General features: G+C 48.7%; 1 protein-coding gene across 8 annotated transcripts in view; it reads right to left on the bottom strand.

The window, feature by feature from the left end:
• The window catches only part of LOC116940451 (uncharacterized), a 29,363-nt gene extending 7,445 nt beyond the window's left edge, over window positions 1–21,918 (bottom strand). Inside the window, exons 1-13 of one of the 8 annotated variants that reach the window (XM_076065944.1) lie at window positions 21,685–21,918; window positions 20,118–20,212; window positions 19,245–19,473; window positions 18,509–18,665; window positions 17,812–17,947; window positions 15,990–17,547; window positions 13,628–13,784; window positions 11,615–13,261; window positions 11,161–11,294; window positions 4,783–6,223; window positions 3,042–3,170; window positions 1,655–2,757; window positions 246–363 (exon numbers count right to left, since the gene is read on the bottom strand). In XM_076065944.1, the coding sequence (XP_075922059.1) occupies window positions 246–363; window positions 1,655–2,757; window positions 3,042–3,170; window positions 4,783–6,223; window positions 11,161–11,294; window positions 11,615–13,261; window positions 13,628–13,784; window positions 15,990–17,547; window positions 17,812–17,947; window positions 18,509–18,665; window positions 19,245–19,460 (6,796 nt within the window). In that variant the 5' untranslated portion in view covers window positions 19,461–19,473; window positions 20,118–20,212; window positions 21,685–21,918. Of the gene's footprint in view, window positions 1–245; window positions 364–1,654; window positions 2,758–3,041; window positions 3,171–4,782; window positions 6,224–11,160; window positions 11,295–11,614; window positions 13,262–13,627; window positions 13,785–15,989; window positions 17,548–17,811; window positions 17,948–18,508; window positions 18,666–19,244; window positions 19,474–20,117; window positions 20,881–21,684 lie in introns of those variants that run through there. The other 7 variants (XM_032950296.2, XM_076065947.1, XM_076065946.1 and 4 more) reach the window with 7 other exon arrangements.
• Between the last annotated feature and the right edge of the window lie 580 nt (window positions 21,919–22,498).

Here is a 22,498-nt window from a genome sequence, read left to right as displayed (position 1 = left end):
TATTTTTATGTAATTATTTTGACGACACTGCAATGTCACTTCCAAAAATTTTAATGTCAGTGCAGTGACGTACTAGACTATGCCGTGGCAGTATACTTGCCCATAACAGTAAAGTATGTTTTCTCTCCAGAATGAAGCTCCACCTTCACGTTGGACAGTCCAGGGCGCACGCCATGTGTACGTACCAACAGGATTATTTATTATTTCTTTGGCCACGTGTTGCTTTTCGGGACCCAAGCACGCACCTGCCTGTACCCCCTTGCTGCGCTGTCTGCCGCGGCTCTTGACTGGAGGTGGCGGTGCCGCGTGGCTGCTCTCCGAGGGGCTGTCTGTGGCAGCGCCGGATGATGACAGTGTGTGCGCCTGAACACAAAACACACAGGGAACCATGCAAGACAAAATGTAAAAGGCCCGTTACGCTCAAGGGCTTCGTTTCAGGAGAGTGGGAATCAGGGCTCCAGCAGCGTTACAGAAAGAGAGTCACCCATTGCTCCATAAAATTTAAAGATGCAAAATTGACACAGTTCAAATACGCTCTATTCATGGTCCAAAAAATAGCTAAAAGTAACCATTTTAAATTTTCACAATAGGACGAAGCATATAATTAATTCTCCCCCCATGCAATCCTATGATTTGTCACGATTCTGAGTCGTGACTCGATCCAAGAAACCATTGGTCTCAATTGTATTATTTCGCCTCGGTTGCACATTTACATTGAACACCTCGGCTTAGGTTGCCACAGGGCACGTTAACTGATCATTAACAGTGGAATAAATATTACCACCGGAGTGAATTGGTGGAGGCCTCTTGTCAGCTACAAACATCACTCCAAGTACAACATCCAGATTCAGAATCTGTATTTATCCTGGGGGAGGAATCTGACGACCTACGAAGCTTTTTTTCGCAGATGTCCATAAGTCTGCCTGAAGGCCGACCCGTCCACTCAAGATGTCTGCAATAGTTTCCCAGTGAAACAGTAATGACTGCCGAATAGGCCTCCGAGCCAGCACAGCTACCCCCTCATGGAACCGCATTGATTTGTTGTTCAATCTCCTGTAAGCAGCCTCTGGCAGGGGCTATTTGCTTCCTTCCTACACAGCTGGATGACCAGGTGAAAGTCTTAGCTGCAACTGTGGCTGCATCCACCAGGGGTGCATGCAAGTCAGATTTCTCTACCGCTCCCCTTGACGGTGTATATTTCTGTTGCAACAAAGTTGGACATTTATCCTTGCTGGGCAAGGTAGCAATTTTACCTGCTGTATATTGACATCTAAATATAGGGAGCAGTGGTTAATTAAAGCAAGCTATTCAAAGACGTGTAATACATTAATAAACATTAAGACACAATAAAATTCTCCCAATCCTGGCATAAAAGCATGCAACTAAGAAATCATTATTTGTAATTTATACATGGTATGTGCTAATGTATATTTGGGCCATGGTAATGAACGAGAAAGAACAACAAGATTTGAGGGGGACAATATCAATGAAACTGTACAAACAAAACAATAATGGAATGGTGAATCGAACGGTGAACACAATAGAATCGCCCGGGTAGCAATTGCCTCGATCCCTACAAACATGCCGATGCTGCTACACTGCAAGTGAAGGCTGAAGAACGAGGCCCCAACGCAGCCTGCAGGCTCCAAGTTACCCTTGAGCCACGCTCCGCCGCGCCGCTCCGCCGACCCCGCGTCGCCACCTCCACGACCTTCCCTGGTCCCTCTCTCTGCCGGTGCACGGCATCATGCAGGGACCGCAGTGCTGGCGATGACAGACGCACCCTCCCGGGCCCGAACGCGCGCACCAGCCGCGCCGTGTCGATGGTTGACGCGGTCTCCGCCACGCTGCTCGCATCGTCGTGACGTCCGTCCGGGTCTGTGGAGATGGAGGATGCGGCCAGCGAGGATGGCGGCGGCGGCGTCAACCGGCCGCCGCCACCGCGACTATCGCCGCTCCAAGTGTCTTCCAAATCTAAAGACCTCTGGCGACGGTCACCAGTTTCGTCCAACCTGATCGAGGGTTGAGTGGAGGAGACCGTATCCATACCCGCCCACATTCCTCCCGTCGGCGTCAACCGGGCACCTTTGCCAACCGATTGCGAGCGCCGGAGATGACGCGCCAGTTCCTCAAGTTTTTGTAGCAGCGCTCCCTCGTCGGCGCCGTCCAGGGCGCGCAGCTGTTCCTGCCGAATGGTGAACCTGCCCCAGAGCTCGTCCAGGCTCGGCTCGGTCGTCCCTCTCGTGCCTCCGCTTGCACCGGGCGAGGTGGATTCGACGCCCGTCGACCGGTGCTGACGGCGCTGCGCGTGCGGTTCTGTGACCTTGCCCGAGCTCTCCTGCCAGACCCGCCGCTCAGCACGTCCCGTGCGCTCGTAGGCGACGGGACTGACGGTGGGTGCCGCGGACCGAGATCTCTCCCTGCCACCCCACGCCGATCGGGCATCAGGGGTCAAGCCAGAGTCCATCCACGCGCCCCGTGCACGCTGCGCCCCGTCAAGGTGGCGTATGTCGATGGGCGGGCCCCGCTCAGCCGAGCCGACGGACGTCCAACCATTCAACTCAGGCGGGTAGCGGATATTGTGCTGTGCAGTGGTCCGGCTCACAGAACCTCCCTGGGGTGGGGGTTGCCAGGAAACGCGGGAAGGACCGGCTGAGGTGGAACTCGGGCCTCCAACAACCTGCCTCAGCTCCATGTGCCTGTCCCGGCTACCCAGCACCCCCGCTGGAAACGTGGGCGGCAGCGCGTTGTTTGATCCTGTAATGACAAGTCAAGTCACAAGCAAGCGCGGATATACCAAAACACATGAACAAACACAGAGAAATGCCTCAAATCTCTGAGCCAGCGATAACATTTTTAGATGGTATTACCACAGAACGCCCTCTTACTAATTCTCAAAAAGTGGCACTCATTGTATTGGTCCCAGTGGTAAATATCAGCTTGGTCTGGTCTACCTCCCAACAGAATTTTTAATTACAATGTTTCGATTGCGAGTGTTCCCCGTTGATGAAGGCGAGGTCCGTGGTTGCTCACAGTCCTACCGGGGTGTGAGCTCTCTGCCGTGCTATGCGAGCTGCACGGTGAACTCTTCCCAGTGTTGCCAACAACAGCCGGGATGTAGAAAAGTTCCGAGCTGCCGGCTGGCCGGTACGGGCACACCAGCGGCTGGTCTGCAGGACAACATGTGGGTGTAAGCATGAACACACGCACCTCCGATTAAAATGGTTGGCTATGTACGGTGCAAAAGAAGTTCAACATACATACATCCATACATGCAGCTAAAAAAAAACACATTTGTCACCGAATGGTGGCGACATCTCCAAACGCCTGCGCCAGGTTACGTGGTGCCTCATGGCCACAAAGAATAAACAGGCTCATGGTTTAAAAGACATTGCTTCGCCTAAAGGAATGATCATGTTGGTATATGCTATGAGTGAGGAGAACATGAGGCGTCAGTATGACTGGCATTACTCCTGGCTAGCAATGTCTCAGAAGTGTCGATGTTAACACATTCCATCAGGTAATCCTGTAAGGCTGAATTGATGTAAGGAGAGTATAGTATAGCTTAAGTTTCTTCTAGCTTAAGAAACTACCTGCCATTGATCTGTTGTGACCAGAAATCGAACCCAGGTCGTCAAAATGGTCATGTTGTAAACTAACCACTACGCAAACCCCTACATCTATTGATGGCTTGACCAGGGTTTGAACTCCACATTCCTATGGTGGGGGCCAGAAAGGAACAGCTATGAGTTTGGTACTTTAACTACGGTGCCACCCAGGTCTATAAACATAACACAAACTCTTAGGCGAATACTTAACATACCACCGGTCATTTTTATCAATGTATACATGAAAATAAACAGTGGCAGTTGTGTTTCTATAAAAACAGAAACAAGCATTATCACCCATACAAAAGTTGTGTGGACACAGTTGTCAAATAATCCAAGGTGCTCTTCACAAAGAAAAAAAAAAGCTACCACGGCAACATTATGGATAAACTGCTTCTGCAAAATTCACCTTGCGTAAGGCAGCGTTCCTCAGAACTCCATTTCGGCTAAGTAGCATTTGTGGCAGTTGAGTGGCCATAACGCGACGAGTGATCGCCGAGATAGAGCACCGGCGGGGCGCGAGTGACGGTGGTGCCGAGTGGGCTTCACGGCTCGTTAATCGATCGAATTTCCACGTTCAAGTGGCCTTGTTCTTGGGACGCGCTGTACGATTACTGCCTAATGGACGGTAAACGGCGGCCTTGATGACTGCAACCGTACATATATTGCATAAGGTAAAGCAACAACAACAAAAACATGCTCCTCTTAATCTTGAGAAAAAAAAGTGCCTTGCTGCAACGTGAAAGACATTGTGAGTCGAAGAATTCCTAAATATTTGGCCAGGAACATCGGAATGAGCCTCGAGGCTTTCTCAGTAGATTTTCTGCTTATGTTGGGTCAATTCTTATTCTCATTTCAGGATTCATCAGGTAAAGTAAGAAAATACACACTGAGCGCAAAAAATCAAACTTCATATTGAGCAGTACTCACTCCTACAGACATCTAATTGTCCTGTCACCAATTGTCTCACGCACATTCAAGCTCTCATTTGAGCAGAATCCACTGACCCGGCCTCCAATGTCACCGGATTACAGTGATGTGCCACTGCACCCGGTCAAAAAATCAGTTCGTTCAAACGAGCTAAGACAGCGCTGCTCTCAAGTAAATACAAGAATTGCTCAATCACAGGAAGTCGACTCACACGTGCGCTTAAGATCACAGTGTGCTACTTTACCCGCCGTGCCCTGTGCAGATGCTGAAGATACGAAGGTGAAGGAAAAGCTGAGGGGATTGCCTTGTCCGTGCGTCACCGGGGGATGCGAGCCTTCGTGAGTGCTGATGGAGGGCTGCACTGCCGGGCAGGCGTGCTGAAGGGAGCGAGTGTCTTCCTGCCCTGCAGTCGCCCTCAATTGGAGCGTTGGAGCCTCGGAGCCTCGGAACCCTGACGGACTCGCACGTCCCCGTGCAGCTTGCGCTATCACTCCACCGAGATGACTATCACTGCCATTATCGTTGTTGTTGCCGGTAAAAATGACGGTGGAGGAGGTTGGAAGAGAAGACGATGGCGTCGCTGTAGGTGGCAGTGAGTGCCCAGCCTTGGCTGGCGACAGTTTAATGTGCATGTGAGTGAGGGCTGAGCGGGCAGATAAGCGAGTGGGGCCATGGTCTGAATAACCCGACTTGTCCTCACCACTGAATGGAACGGGAATTTGCAAATCTTTCGATGGGGCAGTATTGGCAACCATCAAATATTCAACTCCGGGCTCCGCTCGCAATCCTGCCGGTTGTTCATAATGCACGGGGGTGTGAACGAGTGATGCCCCTGACGACGGCTGGTTTTCTGGAGACACCACGGAGACCTGCGTCTGGGCAGCGATCACCGTAGACGGAGACGGGCTGCGGGTGGAAGGGGACGAATCTCCGCGCTTCCGAGATGTGAAGGTGATGGATGAGATGGGCCTCCTATATTCATGCCCTTCAGGTGGTGTCTTCTCGCCAGCCATTCCCATCACGTCTATTAGCTCAGCTCTAAACACCTTGTCATTCGAATGACCAGAATCCGAAATCTCATTGGTTCCACGGTGAAGGTCGGGCACGCTGCCCAGCGTGGCAGCCCTGAAGCGGCGGTCCGTCACCCAGGCCTCGTACGAAGCGCTTCGTTCCCCATCCGTCAACCCTACAGACCTCTCCGAGGCCCTGCTCCGATCTTCAGGCAGCCGATCCGGGAGCCTGCAACTGCCCCGGCGGCTCTGGTCTGCCCGGCGTCCTGCAGCGCTCTTTTCAGGCAGCCTGGAAGGGCTCTGTTTCTCGCGGAGAGGCTGCCCTCCAGATATGTCACCCCTCACGCCCGTGCCATCAGGGACGCTCGACTGAGACCATTTCTGGGAAGGAAGCTGCTCTCCAGGCACAGGTTGGCGGGGAGGGTCTGGCAGGGCCGGTTGCTGCTGCTGCCCGGGTGCAACTCTCGCCAAGCCGACACTCGAGTCGAAAGGCTCGTCTGACAGACGCTGGAGCTGGCTCGCGATGCGGAGGCGGGCTCGCTGCAAGACGTTCAACGGTTCCGGCTCGATGACGCTGAGGTCCAGAGACGCCAAGCGCTGGGATCCGGACGCCTCAGACAGGATGTGAGAAACCCGGGTGAGGGTAACGCTCTCTGACTCCGAGTCTGTCTCACTCTGTAAAACACGAAGCAGGAAAACGCATTGAGTGGGACTGTGAGAACACTCTGAATATATAATTCAGTGAAATTTGTGTTGCACCGGCTGCCTTTTGTTTTGTGAACACATGAAAAATTTAATCAGACTGTCGAACGGAGAGCACATCAAATAGACGCGAGCTTCATACAGCACCTAGCCTGTATTTTTTTTACGTGAAAACTCTCTGCTGTCAAAACCAGTTATAGAGATATAAAACTAGTTTTACTTTAGGGCACTTGCACAGCTTTTTGAAAGTTCACGCTATATGAAGGGTACATTCATGTCCAAACCTGCGCAAGCGTACTCCCGGTATTTGCAGCGATACATATACTTTCCGATCACTGGTACATACGAATGTGAGTTAGGAATACCTGCACGGAGCCAAGAGAGACCGTTGCTGATAGGGGGCTGTCCGGATACGCGAGTGACAGGTGTTGCTAACAACCAAAGCATGTTTCTATGTGCAAACACCAACGTCAAACAACGCCGTTTGTCGACGGACGCCGTTGACAAGTTCAAAAACACATTTTACGTTTAACAATTAAAGATATGTGCACGCACGCCGATTTCTATTGTTTATTAATATTATAGTTTCACTCTGCAGGCACAAAACCCAAGAGTCAAACATGTAAAGATGCTTGATGTAAAAAGATCCTAAAAATGCATCAAAGTGACAAGCGTGAACCACAATTCCTTTTTGTACACAGCATAAAGGAATATTTTGTACAAACATTACGAGATTATCAGCGCTGTTTAGCAGCTCCGAACCTATGACAAATTTGAAAATTAGGTTTAACTATTTGAAGTCACAGTGAACAAAACTCCTTACATTTTCAACGCCTCAACCTGCACAATTGTTGTAGATAGTTGAGCCAATGTCCAAAGTCTGACAATTCATTATTAGTTATTTATAAATTGCCTGCAATGATTTACCTACCATTGCTCGCACCTACAATAAGAACGAGTGGCTACGTACGGTGTGCAAAGAAGTTCAACATACATACCTCTCAATATATTTTCTATTCATACATTCCTGCAGGATCTTATTCCTAAACAAATCAGGAATTAATGTGTTCAGTGCTTCCCTTTTGCACCAAGTATTGCAATTCCCCACAAAGCAGAAAATACTTTTCAGCAGAAGAATCGCCACACAAAACCATAAGTGCTACAAAAGCATAAGGGACATTTGAAACCTCAAGGATTTAGTATTTTAGGAGAAAAAGCATCACACAGACCAGAGTCCCCAACCACTTTACCACCAAATTACTCCCTACATTAACTCGCTATGTAATACTAACACGTGGAAAGAAAGGTGCCAAGTGTTAGGAGTGGCTGTACAACTCCCACAAAGCAAACAGCAGCTGGCATTGCAGTAAAAAACACACAATGTCAAGGCTGGCGTGACAGGGCAGACACACAGAGCATTCTTCAGCGCTATTGCGGAATTACTTACAGTGAGGGAAAAACGTATTTGATCCCTTGCTGATTTTGTACGTTTGCCCACTGACAAAGAAATGATCAGTCTATAATTTTAATGGTAGGTTTATTTGAACAGTGAGAGACAGAATAACAACAAGAAAATCCAGAAAAACGCATGTCAAAAATTGATTTGCATTTTAATGAGGGAAATAAATATTTGACCCCCTCTCAATCAAAAAGATTTCTGGCTCCCAGGTGTCTTTTATACAGGTAACGAGCTGAGATTAGGAGCACACTCTTAAAGGGAGTGCTCCTAATCTCAGCTTGTTACCTGTATAAAAGACACCTGTCCACAGAAGCAATCAATCAGATTCCAAACTCTCCACCATGGCCAAGACCAAAGAGCTCTCCAAGGGCGTCAGGGACAAGATTGTAGACCTACACAAGGCTGCAATGGGCTACATGACCATTGCCATGCAGCTTGGTGAGAAGGTGACAACAGTTGGTGCGATTATTCGCAAATGCAAGAAACACAAAAGAACTCAATCTCCCTCGGCCTGGGGCTCCATGCAAGATCTCACCTCGTGGAGTTGCAATGATCATGAGAACGGTGAGGAATCAGCCCAGAACTACACGGGAGGATCTTGTCAATCATCTCAAGGCAGCTGGGAGCATAGTCACCAAGAAAACAATAGGTAACACACTATGCCGTGAAGGACTGAAATCCTGCAGCACCCGCAAGGTCCCCCAGCTCTCAAGAAAGCACATATACATGCCCGTCTGAAGTTTGCTAATTAACATCTGAATGATTCAAAGGACAACTGGGTGAAAGTGTTGTGGTCAGATGAGACCAAAATGGAGCTCTTTGGTATCAACTCAACTCGCCGTGTTTGGAGGAGGAGGAATGCTGCCTATGACCCCAAGAACACCATCCCCACCGTCAAACATGGAGGTGGAAACATTATGCTTTGGGGGTGTTTTTCTGCTAAGGGGACAGGACAACTTCACCACATCAAAGGGACGATGGACGGGGCCATGTACCGTCAAATCTTGGGTGAGAACCTCCTTCCCTCAGCCAGGGCATTGAAAATGGGTCGTGGATGGGTATTCCAGCATGACAATGACCAAAAACACACGGCCAAGGCAACAAAGGAGTGGCTCAAGAAGAAGCACATTAAGGTCCTGGAGTGGCCTAGCCAGTCTCCAGACCTTAATCCCATAGAAAATCTGTGGAGGGAGCTGAAGGTTCGAGTTGCCAAACGTCAGCCTCGAAACCTTAATGACTTGGAGAAGATCTGCAAAGAGGAGTGGGACAAAATCCCTCCTGAGATGTGTGCAAACCTGGTGGCCAACTACAAGAAACGTCTGACCTCTGTGATTGCCAACAAGGGTTTTGCCACCAAGTACTAAGTCATGTTTTGCAGAAGGGTCAAATACTTACTTCCCTCATTAAAATTAAATTCTAACATTTTTGACGTGCGTTCTTCTGGATTTTTTTGTTGTTATTCTGTCTCTCCCTTTTTTCTTCTTGGTTCTTTCGGTAAAGTCACGTAGAATGGAAATAAAATAATAAAAATAAAACATAATAAAATTCTCACGACGTTTCGGCCACAACACAAGTAGCCTTCTTCAGGTGAAGGAACAGAACTGTCGGGACGACAGCGCTTCAATGAACGCTGCTAAGATTCGCAGCATCTTTTAAGCTAGGTGGGTGAAGTAAAGCGCCTTGACAAAGGAGTTTACATATCAAACAGAAGAATTTAGCATTGAAATAGCTGTGTTAAAGTGTTGGATCAGCAGGGTGTTAAAGTCAGAAATTAGCATGTAACTGGGAGATTAGCATGATGTTAATGTGAGGGATGAACATGTGACTGGTCACGGAAATAGCTATGTTAAAGTCAAAGTTTACATATCAACAGAGGCATTTAGTATGTGGACGCTAAACGACTGCAACTACCTCAACTATCATACAATAAACCGAACTGTACATACTCTTGATAACATTGATGTAGTTTATATTTTAGTTGTTTATTAGTTTACTATGTGGTATTCATTATATAGTGTAGTGTATACTCAGTTACTTTATGTTAATAGCTCAACTTATTGAAGAATATATTGAGTACATTTATTATATTGATGTAGTTTATACTTAGTTTTTTCACATCGGTTTATTGTATGATAGTTGGGGTAGTTGCAGTCCTTTAGCGTCCACATACTAAATGCCTCTGTTGATATGTAAACTCTGACTTTAACATAGCTACTTCCGTGACCAGTTACATGCTAATTTCTGACTTTAACACCCTGCTGATCCAACACTTTAACACATCTATTTCAATGCTAAATTCTCCTGTTTGATATGTAAACTCCTTTGTCAAGGCACTTTACCTCTCCCACCTAGCTTAATAGACGCTGCGAATCTTAGCAGCGTTCATTGAAGCGCTGTCGTCCCGACAGTTCTGTTCCTTCACCTGAAGAAGGCTACTTGTGTTGTGGCCGAAACGTCGTGAGAATTTTATTTTATTGTTTTATTTTTATGATTTTATTTCCATTCTACATGACTTTACCGAAAGAACCAAGAAGATGAATCCCTGCAGTCACGAAAGCTTTAAATCGAAATCTGTCTCTCACTGTTCAAATAAACCTACCATTAAAATTGTAGACTGATCATTTCTTTGTCAGTGGGCAAACGTACAAAATCAGCAGGGGATCAAATACTTTTGTCCCTCACTGTATTAGACAAAGCACTTAAAGACTATGGGTTGTGCAATACAAGAACGTCATCAGCGAAACATGGGGCAGGACTATAAATGTTAAATAGACTTTAACTTTGCATCGCATGAAAGCTATGTTGCACGTTGGAGGTTGGAAACGGTTGCATGTTAAACAGCTCAGTACACATATTGCGATGCTATCAGGCAGTTATGCTTATCAATGGTTTAAGTGCTTGTTCTAACTTTCAATGTTTCAGCCAGTTTTTTTGATCAATTCATGACTTCACATCACCATGGGGAAACACACAGCGCTCCAGATGTTGAAAATCACTCTCATGCCAACATCCAGCTCTTCATGACGACTGACTCCATTAACCAAACCTCATTATCCACTCTCACATTCTACTTTAATGCAGTCTCATATTGGATTAGTTCTAACTTTCAAAAATAAAAATTACCAATACTAAAGTACAAATACTTAAGCTAATTGGCTTATCAAGCCCAAGTGACGCACTGCTAATTTGAGGAGTGCGCCACTGACAGCCCAAAGCCAGTTATGAATATTCCACATTCCTATGGAAGAAGCCAACAGGACAACCATCATTGACCTCGCACAATGTGCTACTAAAAATACCCAACAACGCAGGGATAATAATAATAATAACCTAGGTTGACCCCTAATCTGGATTTCTACTCGCAACCTTGCAATAGTTCAACACTAAACCAACCGGTCTTATTGAAGTATTCTCCAACACAAGTGAACCTGTCTCACAGTGCACATGACACCTGCTCGTGAAGGCCGTGTACCGTCGTGACAAGGGACCTCAGGTCCCCTCTCTGCATGGACGAGGGCTCTCCATGCGAGCTCCTCCAAGCGGGGTCGGCACCGTCCCTCTCCAGCTTCAACTTCGTCGGCAGCTCTGAGGTGCAAGGGGGTTTGGGGGGTGTGGATTAGTCACAAATTCAGAAGCATAAACTTATAAATTATAACAAATAATTTCGTACATTTCAGATTCACGTCATTCTTATAGAGTAAGGCTATCACGATGATACCATGTTTCACATAGTCTGAAGTAGTTTCAGTTAGGGGGCGATGTTAGTATGTGGAATCCCAATTGAGTAATGTTCATGTACCACGTACCTTATAAATTGCTGGTATTTGTATAAACACACATAAAAAAATAAATTACATGAAATAGGTATTGACGTTAGTGAAATGTCAAGAAACCAAAATGAACACCTTTTGCCCTTTGCTCCTCCTCATCCGATCTCTTGTAGATGCCCTCGGACAAATCGTCAGGTGACTTGTCGCTCAAAAGCACCGCCAGTCTCTGCACCACAGACTCCATGCTCACTGCGTCAGCCTCACTCCGGAGCCTCCCTGGCGCGATGTCTGCATGGATCTGTGATGGTGGTGGAGGTAGTGGCTGCCCGAAGCCTACACTCGTATCCCCCTCAGTAGCCCTGCCCTGACGCGAAGGCAGGCCGGTGTCCTCATGAATCTGTGACGGTGGCGGTGCCGTTCCCACCGAGGGACTTGCACTTCTCGGCAGGCCGCCCGCACCTTGCCTGCGCCTCTCGGTAGAGCCGGCGTCAACGCTCCCGTCCGAGTCTTCCTGTGGACCGGCATGCTCCGTCGCGCCCCGCAGGATTGCGCGCACCCTCGCCATCACGTCGTCATCGTCTCCGCCCTCGTTGCCGTAGCCGGACCTCGGGGCGTCCGTCCCGCTCTGCAGAGGCCGCGCCTGTGGTTCATCGTCAGCACGGGAGGATCTGCCCGACGAGCTGCTCTTGTCATCGTGCGAGGGATTCCACGGTGCCCTCTGCGGCCGAGGGGTGATGCTGGTGGTGGCTCCACTGCAGCCTTCGGGCTCGTGTCTGGCCGAGCCTGGTATGGTTTGACGCTCAACGTCCTGCTCACTCTTCCCAGCAGAATGAAGATCTAATTTGGGCTGCACGAATGGACTTGACACGTCGCGAGCTTTAGCTGCCCCCTTTGCTACACCCGGTCTGGGATGCTCTACGCTGCCATGATCATCCTGGCCAAGTGGAAAGTAAGACGACTGATAATGTTGCTCCGTCGAGGGAATCTTACCAGTAAATGTGCTGGTTTTGTCAAACTCAGCTTTTCCATCTAAAAATACTGTACGGTCACCCTCGGGCTGAAGCTCATGGCTGTTGCTTGGCCCTGTCCTGCCATCTGTGCGCAGCGATTTTAGAATGTCTTGTTCGTTGCTTTCACACGAAGCGTCGAAGGTGCTGTGATCATAAGTCCCCGCGTCCCGTAACAGTTTCTGAATTCCCAGCGCAGTCTTCGTTTCAATCATCGAATCACTCACTTGGCTCTGCGCTGGCTCCGTGGACTGGCTGCCAGGCCAGGTTTCCCCCTGAGCATTACTGCCCTTGTCTTCATAAAAATATCCAGCGTGAGCCTGGTAGGAGGGCTTTTCAAATTCCGAACTCTTGGCTGGGCCAGAGTAACCAGCTAGGCCAATGCTCCCAACTTCATACACGCAGTCCTGTAGCCTGGAAGGTGTACTGCTTAGGTCACCCCTTCGGTTGTCCAGATCCTCCATACTCAGCACAGTGTCCGCTTCACGTTCAGAAGACGCTGGAGCCCTCACTCTCACGGACTGTTCGCCCTCTTGCTGCGAGTGTCCATTATCTACGTCATTCAGTAACATGAGATAGGAGCGACTATTGCCAGACCCTTCCAGTGACTCCCCAGGAGCTGCTTCAGAGTCTTCATTGGTGGCTCTGGCCTGAGACCTTGTGAGAGAGGACGACAGGCGGAGGGAGGAGTCGGAATCCAAGACGAGGGAAGTGCTTTGGCCAAGTTCTGAGCGTAGGCTGTAGCCAGAGCCTCTGCCCAGTGACCCATCAGCACCTGTAAGAACAACAGGCAACAGGATTTGTTTTTCTATTTCAGTGGCTATATCGGTAGACGCTGTCAAGAAAATCAAGTAATCTCCTTGCTAAAACATTGGGGTGGCGGCGCTCATCTCTGTTCGCGTTCCTAAGTGAGCAGTAGATACTCATTTCTATGAGGAGTATCTACTGAGTCAGGACAAGCAATGCTGACTTCCCCTAAAGTGATAGTAATTGTATTGAGAATAGAGGGACAATTACGCTGAGCTGACATCTCATTGAGGTTTCAACTTGCAATTTCCCGATACCCCGCACCTTCAAATAGCACGTTGGCTACACGCGCCAAACCGCTTCCCCCCCGCCATGATCGGACCGCGCCGCATACCGTTAGACACCGCTCCGTCAGATGCCGAGCTGAGCCCAAAGTCCTTGACGGTGGTGAGCTCCGACGGGGAGTAGTCACGCTCACACAGGGGGCCCCGGCCGTCCAGCATTCCCGTCATGGACGGCGGCTGCTCGATGCCCAGGTTCCGTAAGTAAACCTGAGACACGGTGGCAGGGGTGGGCGCCGATAGCCCAACAATGAAAACACAAACTCGTGTATGGATGTCGAGTGTCTCAGCACGGATTGCGTTCTGTCCGAACTTTAGGGAGCACATTTAATACCAACGCTGTGTGTCCTGTACCGATGCTGTGCATGATATGCTGACTCCAAATTTCACGCAAAGCAGACTCATAGTCCGGCTTGAAACATTTGTTCCACTCCTCTTATAACTCTCAAGATGTTGCACTTTCTTTCATTGTTGCCCTCGAGTGTTTTTAATGAATATCTAAAACGGCATAAGTTTGACAAATATGTCTTGCTTTAGCTTATCGAGTGTTATGAATTTCCAAAGAATGCTAAAATTATAAATATGCATTTGTTTTGATGCTTGTCTCAGGCAATTCTTCTCAATCATAAATGCACAGCATACAGTGAGGGAAACAAGTATTTGATCCCCTGCTGATTTTGTATGTTTGCCCACTGACGAAGAAATGATCAGTCTATAATTTTAATGGTAGCTTTATTTGAACAGTGAGAGACAGAATAACAACAAAATCCGGAAAAACGCATGTCAAAAATGTTATAAATTGATTTGCATTTTAATGAGGGAAATAAGTATTTGACCCCTCTGCAAAACATGACTTAGTACTTGGTGGCAAAACCCTTGTTGGCAATCACAGAGGTCAGACGTTTCTTGTAGTTGGTCACCAGGTTTGCACACATCTCAGGAGGGATTTGGGATTTTGTCCCACTCCTCTTTGCAGATCTTCTCCAAGTCATTAAGGTTTCGAGGCTGACGTTTGGCAACTCGAACCTTCAGCTCCCTCCACAGATTTTCTATGGAATTAAGGTCTGGAGACTGGCTAGGCCACTCCAGGACCTTAATGTGCTTCTTCTTGAGCCACTCCGTTGTTGCCTTGGCCGTGTGTTTTTGGTCATTGTCATGCTGGAATACCCATCCACGACCCATTTTCAATGCCCTGGCTGAGGGAAGGGGGTTCTCACCCAAGATTTGATGGTACATGGCCCCGTCCATCGTCCCTTTGATGCGGTGAAGTTGTCCTGTCCCCTTAGCAGAAAAACACCCCCAAAGAATATTTCCACCTCCATCTTTGATGGTGGGGATGGTGTTCTTGGGGTCATAGGCAGCATTCCTCCTCCTCCAAACACGGCGAGTTGAGTTGATGCCAAAGAGCTCCATTTTGGTCTCATCTGACCACAACACTTTCACCCAATTGCCCTCTGAATCATTCAGATATTAATTGGCAAACTTCAGACGGGCATGTATATGTGCTTTCTTGAGCAGGGGGACCTTGCGGGCGCTGCAGGATTTCAGTCCTTCACGGCGTAGTGTGTTACCTATTGTTTTCTTGGTGACTATGCTCCCAGCTGCCTTGAGATCATTGACAAGATCCTCCCGTGTAGTTCTAGCCTGATTCCTCACCGTTCTCATGATCATTGCAACTCCACGAGGTGAGATCTTGCATGGAGCCCCAGGCCGAGGGAGATTGACAGTTCTTTTGTGTTTCTTCCATTTGCTAATAACTGCACCAACTGTTGTCACCTTCTCACCAAGCTGCTTAGCAATGGTCCTGTAGCCAATTTCAGCCTTGTGTAGGTCTACACTCTTGTCCCTGACATCCTTGGAGAGCTCTTTGGTCTTGGCCATGGTGGAGAGTTTGAAATCTGATTGATTGCTTGTGGACAGGTGTCTTTGATACAGGTAACAAGCTGATATTAGGAGCACTCCCTTTAAGAGTGTGCTCCTAATCTCAGCTCGTTACCTGTATAAAAGACACCTGGGAGCCAGAAATCTTTCTGATTGAGAGGGGGTCAAATATTGATTTCCCTCATTAAAATGCCAATGAATTTATAACATTTTTGACATGCGTTTTTCTGGATTTTTTTGTTGTTATTCTGTAACTCACTGTTCAAATAAACCTACCATTAAAATTATAGACTGATCATTTCTTTGTCAGTGGGCAAACGTACAAAATCAGCAGGGGATCAAATACTTGTTTCCCTCACTGCATGCCTGATGTAAAAATGAATACAGTAATAATTAAATACATGAGTAAGTGAGCTAGGGAGAGAGTAGGTAAGTAGTAATTGAGGGTGTTTAGTAAACCAGTGATTCATAAATGAGTGAGCAAGTAAGTGGTGAGTAATTTAGTGAGTATTGGTGTGCGAGCAAAACCCGTACAGGGATGCGCTGCTCTATGTCGAACTCCTGATTGCCCGTGCCGTAGCCAGTGCTGGTCCACGGTGGTGTGTAGTTGTCCACCTCGAGGCTGGCTTGCGATCGTGCTGTTGACAGAGCCGGGGTTTGATTCCCAGTCTGGCTTGGACCACAGGAACGCGCGGAGAACAAAGCATCCATGTCCTGCTCCGCAGAGATGTCACCGAGCTGGCCCAATGAGAAAGCCCCCGCAGTCGACAGGGCCAGGGCGAAGGAGCCGCGCGTCACTGGGGACGAGCGATTGTTGCCAGAGGCCTCGATGGCTCCCGCATCTGCACCGTCGATGTTTCCGTTATCAGGTTCGGCTCCGCTCGGCACACTTCGCTCCGAGCGCTCTTCGCGGCGGCTCTCGTTGGGGTCACCGCCGGCGATCAGCAACGACCCCTCCAACCAAGAGTCGGTGACACAGGTGGTCTTCGAAAAGCTGGCAGCTAAAGCCATCGTCTTATAGCGCAAGCTGGCGCGTGAGCCATCTCTTGGACTGTGTTTCATGACATCGCTACGATTGTAAATCTGGCCCCAGTGCCTGTTGGTGTCACAATCGGATGAGTTCACCTGTGGGAATGACTCACTGTTTCCCTCGGGAACATAGCTCTGCACCGGCACGCTCGCACCTCGCAAGACGAGATGTTTTATGGCAGATATCTGCCTTTTGTCTTCCTCAGTCAGCACCACTGAAGCCATGGTGCCCATTAAACTGGGGGAGTCCGTATCGCCGTCTGCGTTACCCCCGACGACGTTCCGCGTGAGGGATCCGGCTTCGCTGGTGGATCCGACCTGGGTGCTGGCAAACCGGCAGCCAGTGTCATCCACTCCAGCTTTTGACAGTTCAGCACCAACACAGGATAGTGAAAGTAAGGTGTCATCAGCTGGAGGTTCTTCCTGACCCAGGTACGCAAACCTTGTTGCCTGCAAGTACCGCTCCCTCTGCATGCCCGCTTCATTTTGCATGCCACCGCGTGACTCTTCGGATGCTGAGCTGCTGGGTTTATCGTCCATCGGAGCTCGTGACGGACCCGCAATGCCACGCGACGATGACTGCGACTCTTCCTCCCGCCACTCGCTCTCCTGAGATGGCTCCTCTGGCAGCCCAGGGAGACGCTCTGTGTCCTCGTCCGGCTGGCGGTCATCGAAGCTCGCGCCGACGATGGGGTGTTGGGATAGGGATAACTCGGCGTGCATGCTGGAGCCTGACACTGGCAGCTTGGTATGCTCTGAGAGGTGACCTCTGGGGCTCCACTCCATACTGTCAGTGCCAGGTGAGATGGCGTGCTGTGTTAGGGAACAGAAGACCGAGCTGTCTGCTTCACCGTACGCACTCAAGCTAGCTTGGAGCTCATGGGCAGATGGGAGACACTGCGATACAGCTGACGGATGCTGGAACGTTGGGAGTCTGGCACTCTCCGGGGAACGCAACTCTTTGACTGCCTTCACACTCGGCGAATCGCTCAGTGACATTTTCTCCACTTCACGATTGGTTGAGTAGCCTTCGAAAGTGAAGTCTGTGCTTGCAATGCTCTCCCTGCAAGAGAACAAGATGAGAATCAAGTACCACCTACATTACTAGTCCTGTATGATGTGAAATTACGTAAATGTGTGTCTGTGTGTGTGCGTATGCATCATGCCAGCCTTAATGGATGCTTAACAACTACTGCCATGACAGTCTAATAGACCAACAGAGTGATATCTGTGTGCGGGGAGTATATTTGTTCACAAATGAAGTTTTACAAGTGCAAATAACTCAATATTAAGGTATTATTACAGGAGGAGAACAAGGGATGATTACCGCAGGCAAGTAAACTCCAACTCGGAATGCTGCTGCTGCACCGAGCGCTGCATCAGGGCGGAACCGACAGCACCATCCCCATCCAGCGCCGTCACGAGCAGAGACAGCACTGGCGACAGAAGACTGTCCTGCACCTCTGCAAGTAACAAACCAGGTTATGTATGACCGGGCAAGAGCCACTGAGAATAAAATGCATCTTCAGCAAGACCATTGAATGAAGAGTGTACTGACAGTGTACTCAAAATGTGGCCATATTTAGGATAATTGCGTTATTTGAGTTGTGCACTGGTGCCCCTGATCCAAGGGTGGCAGTTCACATCCCATGACAGGGGCGGTCTCCAATATGCTAGCGTGACACAGGAAAAAAGCACATGGCTCACAATGGTTTGGAGTGGGCTTGGCCCATCCTCCCTCATGCAACTATAACGTATCACTTTGTGGGAAGTCAACAACAGTGGTAGTAATATAGTGCAACTGGTTACTGCCATGGGAATGTGCAGTTTCCACCAATGGTTCAGGAATGCCAAAATAGATGAGCAAAGGCTAAAGCATGGGGACACTTTAACTTGTGAGTGCTTATTAAGAGTGTACACGGTCTCCGGTGGAAATTTACAAAATAATTGCATAAGGGACTGGTGGTGTTCACAGGAGTCCTGTGCTGGCCCTGGATAACAGGCTCCCCCTGCCTCAGTCTCACCGAGTTGAGCACTGCTCACTGGATGAGGAGGCCAGGAGCCCTGGCTCATGGCCACGGCTTGGTCACTGGTCAAGAAGCTGTCTCTCTCTGCGATGGTCTTCTCCTCTCCGTTGCTCGTGTCGGCTTCCATCTCCAGTGGGAACCAAACCTCGGAGCGCTGGTAGAGATGCATGGACACAAACACACACACAGAGACATACGCGTACAACTCATTACATTTTAGTGACATTTCATCTGGCTGGCTGGCGTCGTTAAGAGCTTTTCACTCGCAATGAGAATGTTTTGCGTTTTCTATCACAGAGATCGACTCAAACCATCAATTCCCTGGCAGTGATATATTATGCACCCTTTTCATTCATTATGATGCAATGGTGAAACTGGCACCCACCACAGGAATGTGACATCGCTGAAACGGCCAATGAAGATAAGTGCTAATCGGCGTTCATTCAAGCAATGACACGCCTTGAACTGATAATTGTAAAACCTATATCCATTTAGAAAATGTGTTTTAAACATAGAACATTGAATCGTCAGATGAAATGTGTATCGTAAATGCTGTTGCTATTGCTGCTGCTTCTGATGACAGAAGATAAAAAGCAAAAGAACAAGGTCGATGACCAAACGCATTTCGCCTTAATTCATCAATTGCATGTCCGAGCTGCGACAAAGGACATCTTTCTACCACAAACGCACATGCCGGGCAGACCGCACGACTCACATCGTCAACACCGGTTACCTGGCAGGCGCTGCGTGCAATGGTCTCGCCCAGGGACAGCCCACTGGTGTTCGACGCGAAGGTGTCGCTGGTGCTGCTCGTTTGTTCGCTGCCACCCCTTGGGGTGGGGCGAGTCCTTCCCACAGCATCCTGCCTGTCCGACCCCTCCTTCCTGTCTTCATCCTCCTCCTCTTCCCCCCCGTACAAATGGCCAGGCACTTCCAACCCACTCGCCATGGCTCGTGGGGCTCTAAACAGGAGAAGAACACAAGTTGTAACAGCAAGCTCTAGCGCATCAATGTTAACATACAGTAAAGCCCATTTAAATTTGCTGACCCGCCCATACTCGACATCTGTGAAAAAGAGCTTTGCAACTCACCAAATTCCTACAGTCTAAATAAAATATTTTAATTCTGAATCTGTACATACAATTCGGATATAAATAGCATCTAAACGTGAACGGATCTAAATAAGCTGTACACAGTCGCGATATTTATATTATAGAAAAAAGGCAAGGTCTTGAGCCTGGACTTAAAGCGTGGCACAGAGTGCCGAGCCGAATGGGATTCAGACTATGGGGCGTCAGGGAATAACACAAGTAATAAGACTCCAGTCATTTACCACAGGAAACTACGGGAACAGAAATTTAATCTCTATTAAAAAAAACCTTGCAGGGAAAAGCCACACAAGTTTTGGGGCACAGATAAGTTCACAATCCTACTTGCTGTACCGCCTACTGGCGTCCACTCATTTTTGCAAGTGCCAGCGCCGGTCCTCCTCCGTGTATTCAGCAATCTAGCGACGACGTCCTCGTGCCAAGAAGAAAATAAATCTCCGCCTTTTGCACAGCTGATGATGAATGAGAGGCACTCGTCAATAATTCACGGGGCTCACCCAGCCACCCTACCCCGCGTGTTGTCACGGCTCAAGGGCCCCTTGGAGCCGGTGACAGTTGCAGGGATTTCTCCTTCTGCTGCTGCTCTTGCTGCCTGCCAGGAGAGCGCAGGACACACACACCGTGTCCATCACAGACGACCTTTGCCAGCGAACTCTGTTAAATCACCTGAAACGTTAAGTTCTTATAGCAGTTTTTGTTGTTGTTGCCGCTAACGTGTGTTAGAGGGGAAAATACCATTATTAATATACTGCAGGAGAGGCAACAAATATGCTTTAAATGTGGTGATGAGAGCCCTTCCCACACGATGCCAGTCGTGTTGGTTATTTGACCATACTTCACCACGGTGGTCAATGAGGGTAATCGTAGACGTGGGAGCATAGACGTTCAGTACAACAAGTGCGTCATGCTGCACTGCCCTCTGCTGCCCCGCAGCAGCCTATAGCAGCTGTTAGGCAGTGTTCACCCATCCAAGCACCTCATCCAGGCTCAACACTTTGCTTAGCTTGCGAGACGGAGCCAGCATTCCGACCCGATTCGATCACAGGCAGAAGCAATGAATAAGTCACTAAAAAATATAAAAATAGTGGCGACATTACACATTCCTGGGAGCTGGTAGGAACGTTGGGTTGCTCGGTCCATGGCCAAGGTCAACGGCGGCACCACGTGGTGTATTCCGCAAATATGCCCGACTGTGAGGGCGGGCACAAGCCGGCGTGAGTAGGTGAAACGTTGAGTTTTATAAGGGCACCACGGGGTGACCAGCCCCTCCCTACCCAGCCCCACCCCTCCCACCCCCCACCCAGCCCCATCCTCCCCACCCAGCCCCTCCCCACCCAGCCCCGCCCCTCCCATGTTTGGATGCACGACGGACGGACACAATAATCCCCTGTGGGCTGGTGGTGTAGTAACCAGGAGGTTCCTGCCAGTACTAATGCGTGATACTAATACCGTGCTACGTTACGATACCCGACTATCCGTACGCGAAGGAGGGGAGCCGTATGTAGTCTGCTACTCTCATATGGCAAGGTGGTTTTAACACTTAGTAGGCTTGCACGACAAATATCATCCATAACAAAGGGTTTTTGTTGGGCTTAGACCGCGTAAATTATGTGTCGTTAAATTCCGTCACCACCCGACATGGCCAATATTAGTAAGGTTCGTCACGTAAACAAAACGTGATAATTCGTAACAAGTACAGAACACCGGTGTGTTGTACTACCCAACAATAAAAACACCTGTATTATGGATGGCAAGGTGATGATATTTGCAGCATTATACGCGATGTTACTATATATACAGTGTGTGTGTGTGGAGGCGATTAAGCAATTCGGCAAGCCTCCTGTTGGTAGGACTTTGGTGGAACGCAAACGCGATCGTAGCTGTAGTCGATTGCGTATCTTGTTACAACGACGCCTTGTTAATGTCGCATTGCACGTCGATGCTGCAGCAGTGAACAACAGCTGCGTGCTGTAGCAGCAGCAGCAGTAATAATAACAACAACAATAAATAATGCGTTTAGCCGTATTCTTGCACTCGGATGTAAAAGCGAGATTCGCTACTCACGGTCTCCTTCACCGCAGCTGCGCGCAGCACAACACGGACACCGGCATTGCAGCGGACAACAACAACAATAACAACAACAATAACAAACAGTCACATTCACATCGCTGACGACGACGATGACGATGAGGGGAGAATCGTCCCGGGGCCGTCGTTTAAGCGCCGGTGGAGGTGCCCAGGGGCCCCGGCACGCGCATAGCAGCAACGGCGCTCAACGGCTGGGCGCACCGCACAAGACGCCTCACTCGCAACACGGTCATCGTCTTTTCTAGATTTAAAGCTTTCGTGACTGCAAGGATCCATATGCTCTTTGGTTCTATTCGGTAAAGTCACGTAGGTAAAAAAATAAAACAACAAAAATCACGACGTTTCGGCCACTTGTGTTGTGGCCGAAACGTCGTGATTTTTGTTGTTTTATTTTTACAACAACAAAAATCACGACGTTTCGGCCACTTGTGTTGTGGCCGAAACGTCGTGATTTTTGTTGTTTTATTTTTACCTACGTGACTTTACCGAATAGAACCAAAGAGTAACGATCATCATCATCATCGTCACCATCACCAAACTGAAACCTTTAACAATGAAACGTGTCTGCATTAACCACAATACTTGTGGTCAGAATGCAAACAGGAAAATACTCTGATAATAGATGATTGGTCTTGTTGCCAGAAAAAAGTGGAAAACCTATTCTCATATTTTGGTACTGGTGTGGACCAATCATGTTGTGTCTCTCTGTGTTGTCTCTCTCTCTGCTTGTGTCCCCGTGTCTGTGTTTTGTCTCTCTCAAATTTAGCAATCTTTGGAAGGACGTAATCAA

This window comes from Petromyzon marinus, chromosome 9 (assembly GCF_048934315.1).
Source record: "Petromyzon marinus isolate PM22_M1 ecotype Great Lakes invasive population chromosome 9, UKy_Petmar_22M1.pri1.0, whole genome shotgun sequence".
NCBI lineage: Eukaryota > Metazoa > Chordata > Hyperoartia > Petromyzontiformes > Petromyzontidae > Petromyzon > Petromyzon marinus.
This window is presented reverse-complemented; position numbering and strand designations above follow the sequence as displayed.